The sequence below is a fragment of the Eubalaena glacialis genome, chromosome 3 (genome assembly GCF_028564815.1).
Source record: "Eubalaena glacialis isolate mEubGla1 chromosome 3, mEubGla1.1.hap2.+ XY, whole genome shotgun sequence".
In the NCBI taxonomy this organism is placed as follows: Eukaryota; Metazoa; Chordata; class Mammalia; order Artiodactyla; family Balaenidae; genus Eubalaena; species Eubalaena glacialis.
The window spans coordinates 116,608,664-116,625,063 of NC_083718.1; the positions used below are offsets into that span (position 1 = coordinate 116,608,664).

At 39.9% G+C, this 16,400-nt stretch overlaps 1 protein-coding gene across 2 annotated transcripts in view; it reads left to right on the plus strand.

Annotated features, from left to right (window-relative positions):
- Nucleotides 1–230: 230 nt before the first annotated feature.
- KYAT3 (kynurenine aminotransferase 3) overlaps nt 231–16,400 on the plus strand; it is a 50,795-nt gene continuing 34,625 nt past the window's right edge. Inside the window, exons 1-2 of one of the 2 annotated variants that reach the window (XM_061186359.1) lie at nt 231–284; nt 7,514–7,613. In XM_061186359.1, the coding sequence (XP_061042342.1) occupies nt 7,515–7,613 (99 nt within the window). In that variant the 5' untranslated portion in view covers nt 231–284; nt 7,514. Of the gene's footprint in view, nt 337–7,513; nt 7,614–16,400 lie in introns of both variants that reach the window. The other variant, XM_061186358.1, reaches the window with a different exon arrangement.

The following is a 16,400-nucleotide window of genomic DNA, read 5'->3' on the forward strand; positions in this document are numbered from 1 at the left end:
TAGACACCACAGCCAATCCCCGGCCACATCCCCGCGCACCTCCATCCCGCCCCCTTACTCTCCTGTGCCCGGCGCCTTTCAACGCCCCCTTCTCCACGCCCGCCCAGTTGCGTCCAGTCCGCTACCCCGGCCTACCCCTCAGCCAATCGGCGTTTGGAATCCCGACCCCCCCCCCACAGTCAATCCCGTCCAGGCTCTGCCCCCACGTCCGAGTCCCGCCCCATCAGGCTCTCGAGGCCTCGCGGTACTGGAACTCAGGGAGGCGAGCTGTTCGCGCGAGGGGTGTGAGTGGGTCGCAAGGCGGGCACTTGGTGGCGGTGACGGCGGTGGTCTCGGGTGCGGAGCCGCGCGGAGGGAGGCTGGGAGGGAGGGAGGCCTAGCTGGGGTGCGCTCGCCGGGCCGTGCGCCTGGCGGGCTGGGAGGAAGAGCCGGAGCTGGATTTCCTTCAGCATTCGGACTCGCCTTCCGGAGCTGAGGCGGGAGCGCGGGCCTGGGCCGCTGACCCCCGGCCCTGGCGGACCACGGGGCTGGTAGCAGAGGGTCAGCGCTGGAATTTCAGAGTTTGCTTGTTCCGGAGAGGGAGTGGCCTTGAGGTGACTGGTCTTCTACGGTGGAGTCCCTTGGACCCCGGTCCTCGTCTGCTCCTTTTGCGCTTCATTTTTGCAATTTGGGCATTTTGTAAACGGTGTGGGAAGCTGACACCGACTCCAGTTCATCCGTAATCGGGATTCTCAATTAAAAAAAGGGAACAAAGGCTGCTCACTTGCCACATAAGTGACTCTTAGTGGAACCCATAGTTTTTAGAGAAAAGAGAAAAGAGGCCCAATCTGCTGCTTTTGGAGCCCCCCCACCCAGTACGGACATTCTTCCGTCTTGCTGGCGCGCGGCTCCTCCGCTGCTACCTGAGGGCGCAGCCGGGCAGCTAGCTCTTTCCACACCGGGCTGCACACCCACCATTACAAAGTTTTAACTCACGTGGGGCTGAAACCAAACTCGTGACAACTTAAACCGGACAGCCAGATTCCTTCCCTCTGCAGAAATTTATAATTAATTACACGAATCCCATTTTCACAAAACAGCTTTTCAGCAATTTCAGGATCATGTCTCCTAACTTAAGTCTTGTGCCGGCTCAGTATGGCTGATTTTTTCCATTCTTGCTTCAGTGACATGGCTTTGAGGCTTATTCCCACTGTACTTCCCCCGCCAGTACCTTGTTCACCTCCTATATGCCCTCTGTTGTATCAGTAAGCCTTATAAACATTATAGAAGTGGACCAACAGGTAGAACGTGAGGTGGAAATAAACTTTCCTTGGGTCAGACTCTTAACCTGGGTTGTGCATTCATTAGCACTAGGCCTTTTTGCAGTCACCTCACATTAATCTTCCTTGAGCTTGCTGTTAACCTGAACATCTGTACTTTGTGAAATTCACTAAATCTTTTCCTACCTCTCCTCCACATATGCAAAGTGGTTATGTATTGATTATCTGGGTTTAAGTCCAGAGTTTCAAACTTTTTACAATTCATCTTGACTGCTTTACTCATCTTTTAGCTCTGGATTCTCCAACAATCCATCAGCCTTCTCAGCTTCAGGTCCCCTCAAGCTGTGCCACACATATCTTCTGTATCTTCATTTTAAACAGTCTACACCAATGATAATAAATAGTTTAATTTTCTATTGATCATGTGTATATGACTGTGGAGCTTATCTTATGTATAATATGCCATAATCAGGTTTACTAGATCACCCTGATTCACAATTTCCTGATTTTCTTCACAGAACACTGGTTTTAAGTATAAATGAAACAGTGAAGATATTGTTTAAAATGAAAAGCCATATACCTTTTGATTTTGAAATGAAAAAAATACAGTGAAAATACTGTTTAAAATGAAAAGCCATATACCTTTTGATTTTGTCCAACTTTTCAATGACATCCCAATTTATTCATTTAGCTTCTCGGTGAATATGCATATGGAATGTTAATTGCTTTAGAAAAGTGCTGCTCAAAAAATGTTTATTTAAAGTACAGAAGAAAAAAAGCTTCAAGGGTTCTGAATCTGTATCTATCAGCCTGCTTAGATTTCTTTGGAGCCGATAATTCACTGGTGCCCTCACAGTTCCTTTTACAATGAAATTACCTAGTGAGAGAGTAATGAGTGAGAAGAAAAAAGATCTGGGCATTGAGGAATTCTGTCATTTAAATTTGGGAAAATGAGAGATTGTCATAGGTCAAAAGCCAAGGAAAAATGGTGTTTCTGGGAGGAGACAGGGCTTGACCAGCTGATCTAAAGCTGCAGAGAGCTCAAGGAAAGTGAGAATTGCAAAATGTCCAGTGAATTTAACAATATGAATGTCAAAATTGACTTGCACAAGAGCTGCCTCTGTGGAATGATGGGTACAAAAATCAGATTGCACTGGGTTAAGGAGTATAGATTGAGGAAAGGGGACAGTTAACAAAATGATGTGTTTTCATTGGGTTGGCCAAAAAGTTCGGTTTTTTTCAATAAGATGGCTCTAGTAGCATTTAGTTGTCTTTAACTTCATTCGAAACAATTTTATTAGATTGTATTGTGACAGCTGTCATATCAGCATGCATTTTTAAAAAACTTCTCAAAATTGGTGAATTTTTGTATAGCCATTTTAATATTGACGATGGAAGAAAAAAGCAATATTTTCGGCATATTATGCTTAATTATTTCAAGAAAGGTAAAAACGCAACCTAAGCGCAAAAAAAGATTTCTGCAGTGTATGGAGAAGGTGCTGTGACTGACTGAACGTGTCAAAAGTGTTTTGTGAAGTTTTGTGCTGGAGATTTCTCGCTGGACGATGCTCCATGGTCAGGTAGACCAGTTGAAGTTGATAGTGATCAAATCGAGACATTGATTGACAACAATCAACGTTATACCACTTGGGAGATAGCCGACATACTCAAAATATCCAAATCAAACATTGAAAATCATTTGCATCAGCTTGGTTATGTGAATCACTTTGATGTTTGGGTTACACATAAGTTAAGCGAAGAAAACTTGCTTGACCATACTTCCGCATGCAATTCTCTACTTAAACGTAATGAAAACGTTACGTTTTTAAAACAAATTGGGACAGGCGATGAAAAGTGGATACTGTACAATAATGTGGAATGGAAGAGATCGTGGGGCAAGCGAAATGAACCACCACCAACCACACCAAAGGCCGGTCTTCATCCAAAGAAGGTGATGTTGTGTATATGGTGGGATTGGAATGGAGTCCTCTATTATGAGGTCCTTCCAGAAAACCAAACGATTAATTCCAACAAGTACTGGTCCCAATTAGACCAACTGAAAGCAGCAGTTGACAAAAAGCGTCCGGAATTAGTCAACAGAAAACGCATGATCTTCCATCAGGATAATGCAGGACCACATGTTTCTTTGATGACCAGACAAAAACAGCTTGACTGGGAAGTTCTGATTCATCTGCCGTATTTACCAGACATTGTACCTTTGGATTTCTATTTATTTCGGTCTTTACAAAATTCTGTTAATGGAAAAAATTTTAATTCCCTCGAAGACTGTAAAAGGCACCTGGAACAGTTCTTTGCTCAAAAAGATAGAAAGTTTTGGGAAGATGGAATTATGAAGTTGCCTGAAAAATGGCAGAAGGTCGTGGAACAAAACAGTGAATACGTTGTTCAATGAAGTTCTTGGTGAAAATGAATAATGTGTGTTTTATTTTTACCTTAGACTTTTTGGCCAACCCAATAACTAGAGGAGACTTGAGCAAGGAAAACTGAATATGCTGAGGAGAGGGGTACTATTCAATGGAGCAAAGTCTCTGTGGAGGGGAGAGGAATGACATCTAAGTCATGGGAGGAGGGACTGTCCTTTTGTAGCAGGGTCACTTCCTTTATTATAGTAGGAAGAAAAAAGGAATATTTTTAGGTTTGGTTTTTTAGATGTGGGTAGGTTGAAAGAGTTCGCATCTGATGGCTTCTATTTTCTCTGATAGAGAGCAAGGTCAGCTGCTTAGACTAAAGAGGGTTTTATGTTAGAGGAGTGTGGGAAAAATTTAAATAATCATTTTGTACTATGGGAGAGAAATATTGCCTATTCTCTTATGGCTTTTGGGTGGGCCCAAGAATTAAACTGACATAATACAGATTAACAGGAGAAAAGCACACATTTGATAAAAGTTCTGTGTGACACAGGAGCTTTCACAAGGAAATGAAGACCCAAAGAAGTAGCAAAACCAAGTGCTTTTATGCTAGATTGAACAAAGAGAGGCCATTGTGGAAAAGTAACCCAAAAATATGGGGAGACTAAAGGAAGATAAGAATTATTTTAACAAGGTCTGTTTGTACAGAATTCTCTCAGCTTTAACTCCCTGTCTAAGAGTGTTTCTTTTTTCCCAGTATAGGGCAGGTATTTTTCACATGGGAATTTTATCTCCTGTTTTCAGGAAGAAAGGGGGAGATCAGATCACTCTTCTTGCCTCGGCTGTTTTTCCAGTGCCTTTAACTCACAATAATCCTTAGGCCAAAGTGGCAATTTTGGGAGAGGTATATTCTGCCATCCTCTACCTATAAAATATAGTAGAAATGCTGGAGAGTGTTGGGGGTCAATTTGAGATTAATGACCATAATTTGTGGTGAAACCAATCCTATCCTTTGTGATTTTCTCCAGCAGTCCATAGCTTCATGGGCCATAGGAAAAAGAGACACTGTAATTGAGTTCATCCAGGGCCAGGGTTTTATAGATACCTGTCTATAAAAGACAGACAGGGGGAGCTAGGGCATTGTAAAGAACATTATTGAAGCAGTGGAACTGGCGTCTAAATTGGAAAATAAAGGAAGGTGAGGGCTGATTGAGAAAAGGAGAAGCAGCCTCCTAGAGATCTTGATGATATTTAAGAATAGTAATCATTAGAATAAGTAAGCAAATTGGAAGGATAGGTAGTTTATGGTCAAAGATCAGAATACTTCAATTAATTGTTTTGGAATTAGACCAGATTGAGGTAATGGCAAGGTGCAGGGTGTGACTATAGGAGAGAGTGCCTAGGGTGGGATGGAAGAGAAGAGCGATGGGCACAGGGATGTCAGTTGTTGGATGGGCCATCTCTGAAGACATGGGAATTACCTGGGATGATCACAGTACTTAGAGTTGAGAAGAAAACTGTGTGCCTAGTGACAAAATCTCTAATGAATGATAAGGGGTTATCAGCAGGCCAGAAGATAATATCATTGAGGCAGATGAGGGAAGTGGTAGTCTGGTGATGGTAAAATAGATGGTAAGAAAGAGATAAGTGGGGCATATACAAGCAAAAGCTGACACTGAGGCATATAGGAGTGGTATCTTCAGGGAGCAATAAGGTTTCAGTTCAAGCTAGGAGGTACAAGGAACACTCTGAAAACATAAAGATGTAATGGGATTTGCTGAGAATGGTGCAGCTGTTCCAAAAGACACAGTAGAAAGTTTGGAAAGTGGAAGAGAAATGAAGGGCTGGGTCAGTTTCCAGGCAATACATTGCATTATGGCGGTAATGTGCTGCAGAAAACAGGGAAGAAGAGGTGGGAATTAGGCTTTGGGATTTCCAGATGAAAACAGGTAGATTTAGTGTCGACTTCCAAAGGGGAATGGGTATTGAGGTGTGGTGGCCAGAGGGTGTGGCTCACCCAACCTGGGGGGAATCTCCCAAGACCTGCAGTCTGAGGTCACACACAACCAGCCACTGACTTACAGTACTTTCTGAGATTACCTTGAAACCAAGGATTCATTTATTCATCTGTTTTGAAATATGGGGAAACTAAGGCCCACCAAGGGTCAGGGAATTGTCCAAGGATAGAAACCTTTTTTTAATATCAAAAATAAGGGTTAGAATCCAGGTATCCTGACTCCTAGTCCTGTTTGCTCCCCTCCCAGCTCCCCAACCCCATTTATCTGAAGAAGGTAGAAGAGGTTTCTCTCACTTTTCTACTTGCAAGAAAGAATTTTACTTATACTTAATACCAAATAAATTAGGTTGAATTTAAATAAATGGACATTTATTTTCTGAAAAATATATTGTCCTAAATCAAATAACTCTATGATACTGAATGAAGATTGTTCAACATAGTCACTGTTGTTTGGTAACACCTTTCCTCAGAACTAGCCCTACTGCCTAATCCAATTAATATTTTATTCCTGAACAGAACTATTAATGACCAAAGAATAGGCATTTATTGATTTAAGAAAACCTAGTCTTTGACTTGAAAGACGTAAAACATAAAAGGTAATTATTTACTTTACAAAGGAATCAATATTTCATAAAAGGACTCATCATACATAGTTCACTTAAATCATTAATTTATAATGTGATTTTACGTATTCATTCAGTCATTTGACACATTTATTTATCACGTGCCTCCTATGTGCCAGAGAAGACAGTGGTGAACTAAACGCACCAGGTCCCCCTGTGCATGGCGCTTACATTAAATTATCGAATGAATGAGTGAGTGGTCAGCCAAACAAACAGAAACTGCTTTGCAGAGAATTAACCTAGGCTGATGTGATGTAGAATGGCTAAGAGGCTGCCATTTAAGCTGAGATTTTATTGACAAGGTAAGGATTTTCTATTTCACTTTTTAAGAAACATCCAATATATTATTTTTCACATCTGTAGCCTTCACATTTTGGTAACTTAAAGAGATTCATAGCTATTGATAGTTTCAGTGGTCCCTTTGAATCCATAAAGTATGTCTTTTTTTTTCTAAAAGTTTGATTATTAGAGATGAAGGAAATGCCATCCACTGATAGAACATTGTCAGAGTAAAACCTTATGGGAAGTTTCTGCTTTCCTGAATGCTTTCACTTCTAAATGGCAGTATAATAAGAATTCTATTTTGCTTTGATCTCCCTACTTTGACCCATGATTGATAATGATTTCCTTACAGGTAGAGAAGTAATCCAGATTCATGCCTCTTAGCAAGCCATTTCAATAGATTCCAGCTACCTAGCTATCTTCTGGAATTGTTGAAGGCAGTACCACCTGAGAAAATAAGGGAAGATTCATTCATATATTCTTCATATTTATCAAGGACCTACTATAATCCTTTTCAAACAACTTTCTAAATAACCTGTTTCTAACAACTTTAATTTACTGTTACAAATTGCGTTTTTACTAGTGACTTCTCCAGATGATTCTGAAATTTAAGTAGTTCTTAGACTGAAATATTCTGGATTTTATGCCTACTAGGAATGGAACTTTTACGTCCTGTAGTTTAATGCTCTTGACTAAATTAGAACTTTGTTTTTTAAATTCACCATATCCTTACAGAGCTCTACTTTAAAACGACACATGCATAAATTTGTATAAGGAGGATTCTATTAGAATGATTAGAATGATTCTAGTGATGAGAGATTATATCATAGAAAGAAAACTCAGCTATCAATAAATTTTATTTCTATTTTATACAAGTTTATGGTCTATCACCTAGCTATAAATGTTTAATAGTGATATAAGTATATATTTACTCCCTTTAAAATTTTTTCTTTTGTCCTGTAGCATGTTTTTGGCCCGGGGGAGACTGTGCACCCTTGGCAGTAGACCTAAATTCCTGAAGACAATTTGTGCTTCAAAAATCCTTGGACTCTCTACTTCTGCTGTAAGTATTGCTTAATCACTTACAGAAATAATATTGCACATATTCTGCAATGTCCAAAAAACATAATTTTTTTAGCTACTTTATAATTATTTTATTAGAATGGGTATTTCTGTTATATAAACTGAAATTATCTCTTGTCATCAGCTAGACTTGACCTTCACTGGGCAGCTGCTTGCCTGTCTATGTATCAGACATATTGCTGGGCATTTTATTCAATATCTCACCTTATTTTTTATTTTTTTTAATTGAAGTATAGTTAATTTACAATATTATGTTAGTTTCAGGTGTACAGCATAGTGATTCAATTTTTTTGCAGATTATATTTCATTATAGGTTATTATAAGATATTGGGTATAGTTCCTTGTGTTATACAGTAAATCTTTGTTGCTTATCTATTTTATGTGTAGTAGTTTGTATCTGTTAATCACATACTCCTAATTCCCTCCCCCTGCACACTCTTTGATAATCATAAGTTTGTTTTCTATGTCTGTAAGCCTGTTTCTGTTTTGTATATACATTCATTTGTATTTTTAGATTCCACATATAAGTGCTGTCATATAGTATTGTTTTTCTCTGTGTGACTTACTTTACTAAGCATAATATTCTCTAGGTCCATCTGCATTGCTGCAAATGGCAATATTTCATTCTTTTTTATGGCTGAGTAATATTCCATTGTATATATACCGCATCTTCTTATGCCAGTCATCTGTTGATGCTTGGGTTCCTTCCATTGTAAATGGAATTTTCTCCCATTCTGTAGGTTGTCTTTTTGTTTCATTGATGGTTTCCTTTGCTGTGCAAAAACTTAAGTTTGATTAGGTCCCATTTGTTTATTTTTTCCTTTATTTCTTTTGCCTTGGGAGGCTAATTAAGAAAATATTGCTACAATTTATGTCAAAGACTGTTTCACATATGTTCTCTTCTAGGTGTTTTATGATGTTATATCTTACATTTAGGTCTTTAAGCTGTTTTGAGTTTATTTTTGTATATGGTGTGAGGGAATGTTCTAACCTTATTGTTTTATATGTGTCTGTCCAGTTCTCCCAGCACCACTTATTGAAGAGATTATCTTTTCTCCATGTATATTCTTGCCTACTTTGTCATAGATTAGTTGACCATAGCTGGGTGGATTTATTCCTGGCCTCTCTAGTCTGTTCCATTAATGTGGGTGTCTGTTTTTGTGCCAATACCATGCTATTTTGATTACTGTAGCTTTGTAGTATTGTCTGAAGTCTGGGAGGGTTATGCCTACTGCTTTGTTCTTTTTCATCAGGATTTCTTTGGCAATTCTGGATCTCTTATGGTTCCTATAAATTTTTTTTTTTAACATCTTTACTGGAGTATAATTGCTTTACAATAGTGTGTTAGTTTCTGCTGTATAACAAAGTGAATCAGCTATATGTATACATATATCCCCATATCCCCTCCCCCTTGCATCTCCCTCCCACTCTCCCTATCCCTATAAATTTTAAGATTATTTATTCTAGTTCTGTGAAAAATTTCATGGGCAATTTGATAGGGATCACATTAAATTTGTAGGTTGCTTTGGGTAGTATGGCCATTTTGACAATATTAATTCTTCCAACTCAAGAGCACAGGATATCTTTTCATTTCATTGAATCATCTTCAATTTCCTGTATCAGTGTTTTATAGTTTTCAGTGTATAAATCTTTCACCTCCTTAGTTAAGTTTCTTCCTAGGTTTTTTGTTTTGTATTGTTTTGTTTTTATGTGATTTTAAATGGGATTTTTTTTTTACTTTCACTTTCTGATATTTTATTACTTGGGAATAGAAAAGCAATAGATTTCTGTATATTAATCTTGTATTCTGCAACTTTGCTGAATTCATTTATTGGTTCTAATGGGTTTTGTGTGAGACTTTATGGTTCTCTACATAGAGTATCATGTCATCTGCAAATAGTGACAGTTTGACCTCTTCCCTTCCAATTTGGATACCTTTTATTTCTTTTTCTTGTCTGACTGCTGTGTCTAGGACTTCCAATATTATGTTAAATAAAAGCAGCAAAAGTGGGCATCCTTTTCTTGTTCCTGAATTTAGTGGGAAGGCTTTCAGCTTTTCACCATTGAATATTATGTTAGCTGTGGGTTTGTCATAAATGGCTTTCCCTCTATACTCACTTTGACAAGAGTTTTTACCATGAATGGATGTTGAATTCTGTCAAATGCTTTTTCTGTATCTATTGAGAATACATGTAGTTTTTGCGTTTCCTTTTGTTGATATGGTGTATCACATTGATTGATTTGTGTATGTTGAACCATTCATGTGACACTGGAATAAATCCAACTTGATCATGGTATATGATCCTCTTTAAGTATTGTTGGATTCAGTTTGCTAATCTTTTGTTGAGGATTTTTGCCTCTATATTCATCAAAGATATTGGCCTGAAATAATTTTCTTTTTTTGTAGTGTCCTTGTCTGGTTTTGTATCAGGGTAATGGTGGCCTTGTAGAGTGAATTTGGGAGTTTTCCCTCTTCTTCACTTTTTTGGAATACTTTGAGAAGAATAAGTTCTTTTTTTGTTTGTTTGGTAGAATTCCCCATTGAAGCCATTGAGTCCTGATCTTTTGTTTGCGAGGAGTTTTTTTAATTACCGATTCTATTTTGCTTCTAGTGATTGGTCTGTTTAAATTGTTTCTTCTTGACTCATTCTTGGCAAGCTGTATGTGTAGAAATTTGTCCATTTTTCCTAGGTTGTCCAATTTGTTGGCACATAATTGTTCACAGTATTCTCTTTTTTTTTTTTTAATCTCTGTGGTATTGCAATTGCCCCTCTTTCATTTTGTATTTTGTTTTGCTGGGTCCTCTATCAGTTGATAGTCTCATGGGTGTTCCCTTGTAAATGATTCTTTGGTTTTCCCTTGCTGCCTTTTGAATTCTCTCTTTTACTTTTGCTATTTTAATTATGTCTTACTGTAGGTCTGTTTGAGTTCCTCTTGTTGGGGACTCTCTGTGATTCCTATACCTGGATATCTGTTTCCTTCTTTAGGTTTGGGAATTTTTCAGCCATGATTTCTTTAAATACATTTTCAATCCCTTCTCTCTCTTCACCTTCTGGAACCCCTATTATACATAGATTGGCACACTTTATATTATCCCATTGATCTCATATGTTGCTTTCTTTTTTTTTTTTTCATTTGTTTTTCTGTCTGTTGTTCTGATTGGATGATTTATTGTATCTTCCAGATTATTTCTTGTGTCTTTAAGATGGCTATTCATTATTCCTAGAGTGCTTTTTATCTCAGAAATTCAATTATCTGTTTTCAATTGGGTCTTTATAGTTTCTAGTTCCTTGTTGAAATAATCTGTGTTTATATCAATTCTCTTTCTTAATTCAGTCAGCATTTGTATTAATAACTCTTTGAACTCAGTGTCTGGTAGACTGACTATATGTTTCATTATTTAGTTTTTTCAGGGGCTTTCTCTTGCTCTTTTAATTGGGAGAATTTCCTCTGCCTTTTCATTTGACTTAACTTTCTCTTTCTCTATGAACTGGGGAGAAATGGTTATCTATTGTGCTCTTGTAGGGGTGCTTTCATGTTGGAGCATCCCTGGGCAGACTGTGCATATCCTTCAAAGACACAAACCAGTGTCCTTGGTGTGAAGGCTGGTTTTGATATGGATGCCAGCCAGCTCTTCCCTTAGGGTGTGCTGACTGCTATCACCTTGTTAGGGGTTGTGGTTGGTGTTGGAGGATCTAGAGCCTGTGCAGGGTATGAAGCAGGACTTCCTGTCTGCTCTGTGGCTGTCACCACCCTGTCAGTGGTAGGGTCTGCTCACCAGTTTTTGGAGCAGAAGCACTGAGGTTCTGGATTGATCAGGCTTCATTCCACTTGAGTGTTTGGCTTGTGCACTCACAAAGGTCTGATGCACCACCTGAGTAGGTGTCTGTGGCTCCACTCAGACACAACCCAAAGTCACATCCCTAACCCTGTTGTGGTTATCCCTGATCTAGTGCAAGGCTGTGGTGTGGAGTAGGCAGGCCAAGCACTCACTAGGCTGGGGCTGGGGCCAGGACATTGTGGCTGTAAGAAATGAGGCGACTGTGCTGCTGCCAGAGATCTGGGCTGCCTCTGTGGCAGTCTTCTCCCAGGACCTGTCTGCCCAAGATCCAGTGCCAAGTTCTGGCGTGGAGTGGGTGGAGCTGGTACACTCATGTGTCTGTGAAAGGGACCTCATCATGTTGGTCACGGTGGTTCCCAGGCACTGCAGGAGTAAGCGCTAACAACGGTCACCACTCCAGCTGAACAATAACCCAGGCCCCTAGGCCATCTCTGTGTCCCTAGATTCAGTCTTCTCCCAGGACGTGTCTGCCCCAGATCTAGTGCCAAGCTGTGATGTGGAGTGGGTGGGGCTGGGGTGTTCTTTCTGCTTGGATTGGGAAATGTAGCGAGCCAGCAGCCACCAGTGCAGAGCTCTCTCTGCCCTGTTTATTGGCAGGCCAGCCCCCATGTACTCTTCACAGGTAAAGTCTAGGCTTCTCCAGTTCTCTCTGTTCCAGAAATTCTCCCAGCAGCCAGGGGGCTTGTCTCCTCCATGTAGGACCCTGGGACTAGGACACCCCGTCTGTGGCTCAGCCCGCTTGCTCCCCAGGGTGAGGGTTCTCTCAGACCTTTCAGATCCCTCACTGTGGCGGAGCTCCCTACCCTAAGCCTTTTTTCCATTCTACCCCGTTACGTGGAAATCTTTCTTGCAGCTTTGGTTGTATAGGCGTCCTTCTGTCAGTTTCCAGTTAGTCTTCCATGAGAATCATTCCACACGTAGATGTATTTTTTTTTTTTTAAACATCTTACTATGCTATATTCAGTCTGTGCATTCTTTTTTTTTTTGTAAATTTATTTATTTATTTTTATTTATCTATTTTTTTGGCTGCGTTGGGTCTTTGTTATTGCGCATGGGCTTTCTCTAGCTGCGGTGAGCGGGGGCTACTCTTTGTTGCAGTGCACAGACTTCTCATTGAGGTGGCTTCTCTTGTTGTGGAGCACGGGCTCTAGGCGCATGGGCTTCAGTAGTTGTGGCACGTGGGCTCAGTAGTTGTGGCTCACGGGCTCTAGGGCTCAGGCTCAGTAGTCATGGCACACGGGCTTAGTTGCTCCGCGGCATGTGGGATCTTCCCGGACCAAGGCTCGAACCCGTGTCCCTGCATTGGCAGGTGGATTCTTAACCACTGTGCCACCAGGGAAGTCCCCTGTAGATGTATTTTTGATGTGTTTGTTAGGGGAGGTGATCTCCATGTCCTCCTACTCTGCTATCTTGATCTAATCCCCTTATTATGTCACTTTATATTTACAAAATTCTTCAAGTTATGATTTGTTATAATCCTGTTTTACAAATGAAACAGTGGAGGCTTAAATAGGTTTAGTAACTTGCCCAAGGTCACACAGCTTATAAGTGGCATAACTAAAATACCATTCTCACCTGTGTCTAGCTCTGGTATTCTAAAAGTCTGGCTCTGTCTACTCAAGAAAGGATATTATATAGTGACTGTAAGTGCAGACCAGTTATAGGAAATATGGCAAATTGAGGACCAAGTTATGTAACGAATTGGAAAAGCAAACAAATCTAGAATGTGGGTCATAACCACAGGATAGATTCCTGACTTGGTTTCTTCAACAAGTCAGCACAGGGGAAAAGTGGTGGTGGGTAGTGTTTCAGAGGGACTGCTCTGGGGTGGAAAGAGGCTTAACCACCAGTATGATATATGGACCTTGTTTAGGAACTTGACCCAATCAACAGAAATGTAAAGAGATATTTTTAAAGACACTCAGAGTAATATGACTGTAGATTGGGTATTAGATGATATCAAGGAATCATTGTTAGTAAGCTGTGATGATGACATTGAAGTTATATAAGAGAATATCGATGTTTTTTAGAGATATGTGCCAAGTATATAGTGGCAAAATGACTTAAGTTCTAGGATTTGCTTTAAAATTACTCAGCAATTAAAAAAAAAAAAAGAAAGAAAGAAAAGGAAAAGCAGGAGAGATGAAGCAAATGAGGCAAAATCTTGATATCATTACTGAATCTGGGTAACATGTATATGAGTGTTTTATATTTTGTTGAGTCTTTTAAGTCTACATCCCTACTTTGCATTTCCACTTTCAGTTTTTTCATTACAGGAACATTCTGTTATTTTCCTATGCCATCTAGTGGCAAAACAATGTAATTTGTCTGCTTTTTTGAATGGAGAGCCATACCTTAGAAAACATCAAATACCTGTGAGATAATTCTGTTAGTGTCTGCTTGCTTGAGCAGCATTTTGTCCAAAGGGAGAAAGAGAACATGATTTCACAATGCCCTGGCAGCTCTTTTTTTTTTTAAGTTTTTAAAATTTTAATAAACTCTTTTTTTTAAAGAGCATTATAGCTTCAGAGCAAAATTGAGCAGAACCTACAGAGTTCCCATGTATCCCCTGGCCCTCACATGCATAGCCTCTCTCATTACCAACATCCCTCACCTGAGTGGTGTATCTATTACAAACATTGAACCTACCTTGATACATCATTGTCACCCAGAGTCCCCCCAGAGGCTCTAGAGAGAATCCAGTCCAGCCTCTTCCAGCTTCTGACGGCCGCTGGTATTCTTTGGCTTATGGCCACATCACTCTAATCTTCATTGCCAGCATCTTCAAATCACTCTCTGCTCCATCTTCACATGGCCTTCTCTGTGTGTATGTAATCTCTCTCTCTCTGCCTCCCTCTTATATGGATACCTGTGATTAAATTTAGGGCCCACCTGGATAATCCAAAATTATCTCCTCATCTCAAGATCCTTAATTTAATCACATCTGCAAGGATATAAGGATATATATTGCCCTATAAGGTAACATTCACAGGTTTCAGGGATAAGATGCAGATGTTTTGGGGGAGGTCATTTCTGAGCCAACCACAGTGGGGATTATGGAGAAGATCATCTCAAACAGAGGGAAGAACTTGAATAAAAGCATCGGAAACAGAAACGCACTGAAGGTAATTAGAGAGTGGCAAGTGGTCCTATGCTGTTGAGTCACTATATATGAGGCAGCAGCACAGAGCGAGAGAAAGCTGAAAGGAGATTAAGAGCCTTGAGTGCCAGGTTCGAATCTGAGTTACGTTTCATGGACTGAGGAGAGTCTCTGGAGATTTTAGAGCAAGCTAGTAGCATCCCCCAGTCTGTGTTTTAAGTGTTTAGCTCTGGAGCACTGCAAATGATGGATTAGAGGCAGAATGCCATTGAAATAATGCAACATGAGGATAATTAAAGAGGTAGGATTTCATTCATATGTTCAAAAAATACTTTTGAACACATTACCTTTCATACATGATTTTAGATACTGGAGATACAGCAATGAGCAACACAAGTCTTGTTTTCTGAGGTTTACATTTTAGTGAGAGACAGATCATTTACAAGTTAAAATAATTTTAGGTAGTTGTGAATGTCATAAGAAAATGAAATAGAGAAAACTGCTAAAACCATTGGTGGTACTAGTGGGAGAGAGGGGGTGAGTAACGTTAGGGCATATCATTTTGGCAGCCCTCTCTGAGGAGGTTCTATTTGAATAGAGAGCATATCGAATAGAAGGACATAAGGAACCAGCCACATGAAGACCTAAGAGAGGGCATTCTAGGCAGAGGACACAGCAATTGCAAAAGCTTTTATATCAGTCAGCTCTGCTGCTGTAACAAAAGCCACCAAATCTTACCTTCTTATAACAGTAACCTTCCCATTCTCACTCAGGTTTTATGTAGGCTATAAGTCAGCTGTGGCTTTGCTGCAGGTTGCAGCTACACTTTATGTGTCTTTTTTAATTTCAGGATCTAAGGTAAAAATGTAACCCCTACCTGAGACATGGTCTTCGCACAGTAGAGGAGAGAAGAACCAGAGGCTGAGCCAAACCATGCAACAGCTTTTAAAGTTTCTCCTGGACCATATGTCACATTCACTCACATTCCATTGACCAGAGCAAATCACATGTCCAATCTCAAAGTCACTCCTTCCGAAAAGGAGGGGTGAATAATTATACAGAGTAATATAATCCATGACAGATGGGAACAAACCTAGAGTGTTTAAGGCATAGAAAGAAGAAAGGCTCAATGAGAATAGAGAATTTTAGTCTGTTTTGCTCACTGATGTATCCCAAGAAGAAAAGTGCCTTGTATAAAATAAGTATTCAATAAATATTTGTTCCATGAGTGAATGAAAGCCAATGTGGTTCAAATATAAGGGAGATATGAGATGCGTTGGTATATAGGAGGAAACTTAATTTCACCCCTGCCTTAGAATTTGGTTCTCCATTCACCTCTTCCCCGGCTCTCTGTTCCAGACATAGAAATTTACACTGCATACCTTCAGCTCTGCCATAGAAGTAGGGTGTCTGCACCCCTCTCCCTATCAGCCTTCCCATTTAGATGGACTTTCATAGACTGCTGTGACCTGGGACCCCCTCCCTTTTTCTAAGGACAGCAGTTCCTCCTATCTTTCTGGAAAATGCTCTTTTCCCCATTCCAAACATATGTTTTGTTAGGCGCTGGTATATTTGTAAAGATACTACCAGGGGCAGTGACAGGTTCTAGCTCAGGGAGCGCATCTAGAGGGGCTGGAGATTGTGGAGTGAGGTCTATACTGTTTTTTGATGGGGTAGTAAGTACATTTGAAAAAAAAAAAGCATCCAAAAAAATGGCATCCTTGGTTGACTACATCTCTATTTCTCTCATGATCTTGCTTCACACTGCTCTAATATCTTTTCATTATAGTCTTAACAGGCATATTAATATAGTACTGTTTAAATTG